General features: G+C 42.1%; 1 protein-coding gene across 1 annotated transcript; it reads right to left on the bottom strand.

The window, feature by feature from the left end:
- Positions 1 to 1,602: 1,602 nt before the first annotated feature.
- LOC118328213 (potassium voltage-gated channel subfamily KQT member 2-like) lies at positions 1,603 to 8,858 on the bottom strand (the record flags this gene model as incomplete). The annotated part of the gene is given in 10 exon segments (XM_035661833.1): positions 1,603 to 1,671; positions 1,751 to 1,845; positions 1,951 to 2,046; positions 2,189 to 2,299; positions 2,534 to 2,659; positions 3,520 to 3,695; positions 4,881 to 5,007; positions 6,046 to 6,136; positions 7,144 to 7,294; positions 8,463 to 8,858. Coding segments are annotated over 10 exon segments (1,175 nt in total), but the record flags the coding sequence as incomplete, so codon positions are not given.
- Between the last annotated feature and the right edge of the window lie 460 nt (positions 8,859 to 9,318).

The following is a 9,318-nucleotide window of genomic DNA, read 5'->3' as shown; positions in this document are numbered from 1 at the left end:
TTTCCCCCTTTTTTTTTTTCTTCTTTTTTTTTTACAGTGTGGTCAGATAGCGGTTTTATTGTGAAGAGCCGGATGTCCTGTTATTGTTGCTTCTGGCAGATCACAGGCAGCACAGACTGTGGATGCCTCAGCATTCCTGCCTCCCTTCCTGACAGACACAGCCGCATGACATAACAACAGACAGAGGAATGGTAAATATAGATTTTGCTGTAGCTGTGTATTTATTACCTTACGATGAACCTGCAGCACTTTATTTTATCCCGGCCTTTGACATTTCTGACTGAATGCTGTCTCCATTTGTTCCCTAATGAATTAGCCTGACATGTCTGCTTTTTTGAAACGTTCACATTCGTTTGCTGTAACCGGTCTAGTTTCAACATTGCTGAATTATATAATGGATGCACCAGTCTCCATCTGCTAATGGACCAACAACAAATACTTTAAAGTGATAAAACATGAAATGCTGCCCGATGTGGTCATACTGAGCCTCTCTTCTTATACACAGCATGTACGTATTAGTATATGCGTGTATAAAAGTTTATGCAGGTGTACAACTGGTTGTGTCAGTGGAGTGCGACAGAGAGATGCTGTTTTGTGTGAAGCCCTATAGTCAGCATGTTACATAACTGAGCAGTTTGAGCCTGTGAGCTGTCCTCCTGCTGCTGATACAGTGAGATCACAGAGAACAGGCTAGATGAGGCCACGGGCCACAGCATTCATTTACACTATGATGTGTTTTCACTTGGATACAACATCCAGCTATGTTGAATGCAAACAACAAAAGAGAGGCAGCCCATTCAAACAGCATGCTGCTCATAGTTACAGCAGTTTGACTCAGCTGACTGCAAACTGGTCCAATACTGTCCTCGTAAAAACTGCTCAAACAAGATGATTTGCTACTTTTCTCTGTTTAATATCCTTATAAATTGAATACTTTTTTCACAATGGGGTGCCTTTAGAATATTATCTTTTCTCATTGCACTTTCTACCCATCTACATTCCTCCACCAAGCTCCTTGCATACCACCAGTAATACATGTACCATAGTTTGAGAACCGGTGCTGTACAGTGAATGGTAAATGGACCTGTCTTCCGACCACTCAAAGCGCTTTTACACTACATGCCACATTTGCCCTTTCACACACATTCACTCAGTGATGGCAAAGCCCATCGAACAGAAACTAACTCATTAATTCACATTCACACACCGATGCATAGCATCAGGAGCAATTTGGGGTTCAGTATCTTGCTCAAGAACAATTCGACATGTGGAGGAAGGAGACAGAAAATTCAACCACCGACCTTCCAATTAGTGGACGACCCGCTCTACCTCTGAGCCACAGCTGGAGGAGTTGCAGTACTTTGTGTTACTGCGGCAGCCGCAGTAATTTGTGTTACTGCTGCAATTGCAGTACTTTGTGTTACTGCGGGAGTTGCAGTACTTTGTGTTACTGCAGGAGTTGCAGTACTTTGTGTTACTGCGGCAGCCGCAGTACTTTGTGTTACTGCAGGAGTTGCAGTACTCTGTGTTACTGCAGGAGATGCAGTACTTTGTGTTACTGCGGGAGTTGCAGTACTTTGTGTACTTATACACATTGCAGACCTGAATGAGAGTCCTGATTTGTTCTTGAGGTTCCTCAGTAAGTCCAGCTGATTGAGTGGTGGGATCAACCTGCAGACACAGACAGGTGTGTAAGAACATTAGAAGACTTTATAGGACAGACTGCTGTCCTGCAGGTGGACAGTCTCACCTGTACATGGGGACAGAGACGGTCCTCTCATAATAATCCCAGGTTGAAGTCAGATCAGTTCGGCTCAGGTTTGTGGCGTAAACTCTCCACGCCGCCTGCACACACAGAAAGCAGACAACTGTTTCCATGGAAACGGCTACAGGAAAAGGACTCCATGGGTTTTCAAACTAAAAGCTCTGCAGATGTTAGTTCAAATTCACCTGTATGAGTCCAGCTGCTGGGTTCCGTCTCTTCTCAAAGTGTTTCTGTCGGTGCTGCTCCTGGACCTTAAGAGCAAAACCAGAACCCAGGATCCCCTGAGACACAGACAGATAGACAGACAGACAGACAGACAGACAGACCAACAGACAGACAGACAGACAGATGTGTGAGCTGGGCTACACCAGGTGGAGGTTCACCTGTGTGAGATAAACTCAGGTAGATGTTAGAGGGACTCACAGCGGGCAAAGCAAAGAAGGAGACTCCAATCAGAGTGAAGGTTGCAGCCAGCAGACGTCCATTCCAGGTGATGGGGAACTTGTCTCCGTAACCAATGGTTGTCAAAGTGATCTGGCAGAGACAGACACAGACCAATCAGATCTATGGGGATGAGACAGTTGCTCTTTTTCTGCTCTACAGGAAATTCACAGCAGGATGTGTGAGAGTTATAGAACCAAACCAATTTCATCACCACAGGGAGGAGCTCTGAGATCGATCAGCAGACACACTCAACTAACTGCTGCTGACAGTTTTATTTATTGGCCTTGTGAACCAGTGCCAGATAATCAGTGTGTAATGTCTCACCAGTCCCCACCAGAGGGCGTCTGCGTACGTCTCAAACTGTTCATTGTCTTCTTTTTCTGCCAAATAAACAAGGAAACTGGCCAGAATGAGACACAGGAAGCCAATGTACCAGGCTGTGATCAGCTCCTGCAGAGAGAGAGACATTACAATACAGAGAGAGAGAGAGAGAGAGAGAGACATTATAATACAATGTGATAAAGTCAGAGAGAGACTATAACAGAGGTTAGACTAAAGGAGGATGGAGAAGTAATCAATGACTGTGATCAATACAGTCCAGGATAAATGAAAGCGATCAGATGTCAAGATCCCTGTCAGCAAGATAATATCAATAAACCAATACTGCTGACACAGTGAGACACATAGAGACAGTGAGACACATAGAGACAGTGAGACACACAGAGACAGTGAGACACATAGAGACAGTGAGACACAGAGAGAGTGAGACACATAGAGACAGTGAGACACATAGAGAGACAGTGAGACACAGAGAGTGAGACACATAGAGACAGTGAGACACACAGAGAGACAGTGAGACACAGAGAGAGACAGTGAGACACAGAGAGAGTGAGACACATAGAGACAGTGAGACACACAGAGAGACAGTGAGACACATAGAGACAGTGAGACACACAGAGAGACAGTGAGACACACAGAGAGAGTGTCAGTAGTAATGTCTGTAGTGTCAGTAGTGTCAGGAGTAGTGTCAGTAGTGTCTGTAGTGTCTGTAGTGTCTGTAGTAGTGTCTGTAGTAGTGTCTGTAGTAGTGTCTGTAGTGTCTGTAGTAGTGTCTGTAGTATCTGTAGTAGTGTCTGTAGTGTCAGTAGTAGTGTCAGTAGTAGTGTCAGTAGTAGTGTCAGTAGTAGTGTCTGTAGTAGTGTCTGTAGTATCAGTAGTAGTGTCTGTAGTAGTGTCTGTAGTGGCAGTAGTAGTGGCAGTAGTAGTGTCTGTAGTGGCAGTAGTATAGTCAGTAGTATTTCCCATCATACCTTGCTGTGGGCGTAGACGACTGATCCCAGCAGTTTCCAGGTTCCTCCACGGCGGTCCATCCGGATCATCCTCAGAATCTGAAGGAACCGAAGAGACCTGATGGCCGATGTGGCGAACACGTTCCCCTGAGTCCCTGCAGCCAGCACTGAGATTGACGCTATCAGCACCATGATGTCTGCAGACAGAGAGAGAGACAGGTCAAACAGACAGACAGACAGGTCAACAACAGCGCTGAACAATTACACTTGCAATGAACCTGGTTAAGTTTGTGTTTTATAATTCTGAACATATTATTTCCAGTGAACATTATATATTATATTTTAGTGTATTATCATACGTACAGCAGCTATTTAAGCTCTGCTGTACCTCCTGAGCTGTAAGTTTGGTTTTAGCCAAACAGAAGTCATTGTTCACATCGAGCTTGTTGCGTGTCTTTGATGGTGACCAGTGCACTGAAAGTAGTCTCTGACAGGTGCGTTGTGGTGAATGGCGAGATAAATCTGGTGGTGGCGTGAAGTGCAGGTTTTGGAGCGACACCAGGTCTTTTCACAAGCCAAACCTGCTGGTATCCAACAAGTATCCTAATGAAACCAGGAAAGCCAGTGCACCTCAGTATGATGGAGGAGTGTCTGGTCCGCCTCGTCCTCGCACAGCTGCACCAAGATCCGTTTGTTTTAGTTTTAATAAACTTCACTATTTTTACCACAGACTTTAAGGCTTCATTCAGTTCCTCACAGAGATGTTTGCCTGCGAGTGCTTGTATGTGTATCATACAGTGAAACATGCAGTGGGGCGCTTTCTCTTTAAACGCTTATTAAACCCCTTATTTCCCATCATCGAGGCAGCATTCCACTCTGTTGTCATTGGGAAGATTTTGCTTTGCAAAGTTTGTGTCAACTACACTGAAAATATCTTCTCCTCTTGTAGTGGTTGTGAGATTGACAGACAAAAGAATGTTTTGTTTCAGCTCAGTTTCTGAATGTACTGTACATACATAGTGAGTATTAGCTCCTCTGCCACAGTCGGACTTTCATCCAACTGAATAGAAAATGGGCCCATCTTGAGTTTTTCTATTTTCTAGTGCATTTTCAACGTTTCCTGCCATTCTGTCGATTCTGTCTTTCACTGTGTTATTGGACAATGGTACAGTGTTAAATTTGTTAGCCACCTTGCGCAATAAGGTTTGTGTACACATTTATACATTTGTCTGCATATTTACAAATGCCAATACAGATTTGTACATTCTTTTACACACTTACAATCTAAATACACACACACGGATTGAGATACAGTGTGGCTACAATCGCTCTTTAGTACAGACTCACCTATGTGTCAGTATGTGACGTGTTGTTAAACTCACCGATGACACAGAAAGGTTTTCTGGCGAACTTGAGTCTTCCTTTCCATCCTCTGTACCGACAGCAGCAACCTGCAGCCCAGATCCTCACCATGTACTCCACCCCGAACACCACGATGGTCACCACCTCCTGTTACACAACAACAACAAAAAGAAAGATATTACATAGCTGTTTTGTTTGTTGTGAGAACTTTCAACATATTAGGCAGATGGAGGTGGATTTAAATGAATAAAGTCAACAACCAATCACAGCGAGCTCTGTCTGCACGGACGTTATATCATTGACCTTCAGAACACACTGTGTTCTACCACTGCCTCCATCTGTGTTTTATCGTATTCATTCATCTTAATGGACCGGGGCAGACAGCTGAGAAGTAGAGTGGGTCATTCACTAATCATCGGCGTGTGAATGGGGCATGTATTGTAAAGCGCTTTGAGTGATCAGAAAGACTAGAAAGGCGATATATAAGTACAGTCCATTTACCATTTAACCTCTCATTAGTGAGCCATTTGGTGCTGCAGTCTGACCCCTGGGACCCCCACAAGCTCCAGTCCCTCTCCGCAGTGAGTGGATTTAATTTTTTATTTTATACTGAGACTCTCAGAGACTGACGATTCTGTCACTGACTATTGGGGGGCACTCCTATAAGAAACTGACGGTTTAAATGGTAAATGGACTGTACTTGTATGTATATGTTGTATGTATATAGCGCCTTTCTAGTCTTTCAACCACTCAATGCGCTGTACACTACATGCCCCATTCACACACATTCATACACTGATGGCAGTGGCTGCCATGCAAGCTGCCAACTGCTCACCAGAACGGAAACTAAGCATTCACACAGACTCACACACTGAGCACAATCAGCACTTTGGGATTCAGTATCTTGCTCAAGGACACTTTGACATGCAGTGAGAGGAGCTGGGGATCGAACCGCCAACTTTCCGATTAGTGGACGCTCTACCTCTGAGCCACAGCCACCCCATGTGTTAAAGTGATAATAAAGTAATATGTTAATTATTATTTGTATTATATAATAACTAGTTGCTGCTGACTGTGAAAATAAAGCTGTCATTCACAGAAAGTTTAAAAATATCATCAAACTGCAGACAGGAGGCTGAGTTTTATTTAAAGATCAGGCAGAAGGTAGACGACGTGTATTTTTACCAGAATGTAAAGAGCGTCTTCTGAACTCTTCTCGTACTCTTTGATGGTGGAGAACACAGACAGAACCAAGCAAGAGAACACCAGCAGGAACCTGAACAGAGAACACACGCTGAACTGAATGCTGACCTCAGATCTGTTTGACACCTGATCTGAGAGCAGTTATTGATCCCTGGCGGCTCCTGTAAACTGAACTGAGAGCAGTTAACATCAATTAATAATCATTACTGTTTCAGAATGAATGTAATTAATGTGATTTATTCATACAGCTCAGGTTGTTTTTACCATGAAATCTATTTCTAATTTTATTATAAAAGCAGCTGTTGTAATTTTAGCATCCAGAAGGTCATTTTCACCTCCTTATTAATAATTACAGAGACCTGTCCCATATAGAGGCCTGTCCCATATAGAGGCCAGTCCCATATAGAGGCCAGTCCATAGAGACCTTTCACATATAGAGGCCAGTCCCATATAGAGACCTTTCCCATATAGAGGCCTGTCCCATATAGAGACCAGTCCCATATAGAGACCAGTCCCATAAAGAGACCTGTCCCATAAAGAGACCTATCCCATAAAGAGACCTGTCCCATAAAGAGACCAGTCCCACCTGTAACACCAGCATACATGCTGCATTCATGGATTCAGACAGACGGACAGCAGCTTCCTCACAGAGATAACAGTTGATCATTGACTTAAAAGACTGACGTAAAGTCAGGACGGCAAATATCATAAAACGTATCATAAAACGTATCATAAAACGTATAGTAAGAATAAATATATTAAATAAAATATATGTGTATATAATTTGATGTAATTTATTAATTATTAGTGTCTCGTTGTCCAGATGGTCCACATTGTCTCGTTATATGAAGGAGTTATGTAACTTGTGTAAATTCCATCACAGTTTAAATATTTTAACTCTGAAATGTCGTCTACCGTTATCGCTTTTCTCTGCTGGCCTCGCCTAAGTTCACCGTTCAGCTCTCGTCCACTAACATCACATCCAGTTTGCCTGAATTCCTGTGACTGCAGCATCAGCCTTACAAGAACCCATCAGACGACAGAAACAGTGTATGTCAGGTGTAACGGACAGGTATTTACACGTAGGCGTGATAGATGAAGGCCCATCCTCGAGGTCTCTCCAGAACGTTGTACAGGAAGTTCTGCAGTCGCCTATAGAGGGCGTTACGTTTCGGAGGTTTCTTTCCTCCAGAGACACTGCTGCGCTGCCGCCGTGGACCCTCCTCCCCACCTGGACACAGGTAGTACTACAAAATGATTCTTGGCCTTCATAAACATCAAGAAACAATTTTAGGTCAAATGTAATTAAATATATCAAATCAAGTTATATAGAATACAGAATAAACTGAATGCAAACAAATAAACTAGATCCCATAAGGAGCTTTATATTGGCACTTTAATAATACATAAATATTTTTTGAGTGTTGGAAGTAAAGTTGGATGAAGTTGGATGCTCAGTGTAATGAAAAGACTTTAATTCCTCCTTTTTGTCTAAAACCTTGTTCACATATTTTGAATTGTTCACAGATCGGATTTCTCTTCAGTTTCTGACAACTGGATGTTGACCTTCAGTGTCTGTGTGAAATTATTTGTCTGCTATTTTTCTTTATGTTGTTCTTATTGTCCATAAATTCAAACTGTTGTTCCTCAGGGATCCACTCTAGAGCCTGTTTGTTTCTAAGGTAAATAAATACACAGTTGTTTTTATCCTCACTGTCTGAATATTTAATATTGCTGAACAATTAATCACAATATAGCCAAGAGCAATATGCAAACTGCAGAAACTGTCATTTGTTAAAGGCAAATGTGACAAACATCATTGTAATGAATTATAGTGATGTTCTGCAGACACTCCATCCTATAAAATCTGGTTCTCTAGATGTTTGTTTGGTACAGACCCCAAAACTATTTCACATCATCATGACTTTAATAGTTCTTTAACTGGATTACTGGTATAAAACAAAGAAAAACAGAATATATGCAGCTGGAATTACAGAAACAATTAATAAACAATAAATAATTCAAATAAACTATTAACAGATTCATATTTTGACAATTCATTTATGGATAAACTGTTTCAGCTTTATTGATGTTATTTGATATTTTTGATATTTTCACTGCGTTTCACTCAATATGTGTCTTTCTCAGATTTATTGTTATTATTAATATTATTATTAATAATATTGTATCTGCTTCCCAAAGTGCAGATTTGTTCCAAAGTGTTTACAAATTAAATGTAGAAAAAAATAGAATCTTAGTTGATTAAAGAAGCATTGATTTAACAACATATTGATTATTAAATCCAATTCTTATTCACTAAATTCCTATTAAATATTAATTAAATATGAACACACATTAACAGCAACAGTGTTGTTGTTGTTGTTGTTGTTGTTGTTTACCTGCTATAAGCAGAGCTCCGTCCCTGCTGGACTCAGTACCCCCGGCCTCCAGACCCACGAAGCCGACCTTCAGTTTCTTCTGGTCGGCCTGCGCTCCGGGGAACACCCCGCCGTTCCGGGACTTCTGCACCATGACCGACGAGCCGATCTACTGCCAGCCCGAACTCAGAGCGCCGACACCGGCCAGGCCCGGTGGGAGCATCGCTGCTGCAGAGCGGAGGAACAACAGGAGGAGGAGGAACGATGGAGAGAACAGGAGGAGGAGGTGAAAAGAGGGGGAGATAGGTGGATGGAGGAGAGAGGGATGGAGGATAATAAAACCCGCAGAGAGACTGACGGATAGCAGATTGGCTGATCAGCAGTTTTTTTTTCTCTCACCGACTTCCGCACAAAGAGGAAGCGGAATGACGTCACCGACGGTAATTGATCAAATTGACGATAAAATAATCCACCGATCAGATGAGATGAGCAAACTGATCAATCTGATCAGAGAAAAGAAACACAGCATAAAGACCGTCTTTGTGTGTACCCATGGTAACTGGATAATGTGGTAACCATGACAACCAGTGGAGAGACAGGAGGAGGAGGAGGTTACAGGAGGAGGAGGTTACAGGAGGAACTCAAACAGTTTGTAAAATAATAATAATAAAATAATATAAGAATCCTTTATTTATTGATATAATTTGTAACAATCATACAGACTTAATAGGCTTCTTTTTTATTTGTTCACATCTTCAATAATAATATACACTATAAAGAACTATTTCAGTTTTATTCACAGAAATCAGTGAAATACTGAGATATAGGCCTATTGTGTGTATCGATCAGCAGTCACACTGTGAGCACTGGACTCCCT

The sequence above is a fragment of the Morone saxatilis genome, unplaced genomic scaffold (genome assembly GCF_004916995.1).
Source record: "Morone saxatilis isolate NCDOM2014 unplaced genomic scaffold, NCSU_SB_2.0 Contig18, whole genome shotgun sequence".
Lineage (NCBI taxonomy): Eukaryota > Metazoa > Chordata > Actinopteri > Moronidae > Morone > Morone saxatilis.
Note: the sequence above shows the minus strand (reverse complement) of the source record. Positions and strands in the feature narration are given on the sequence as shown.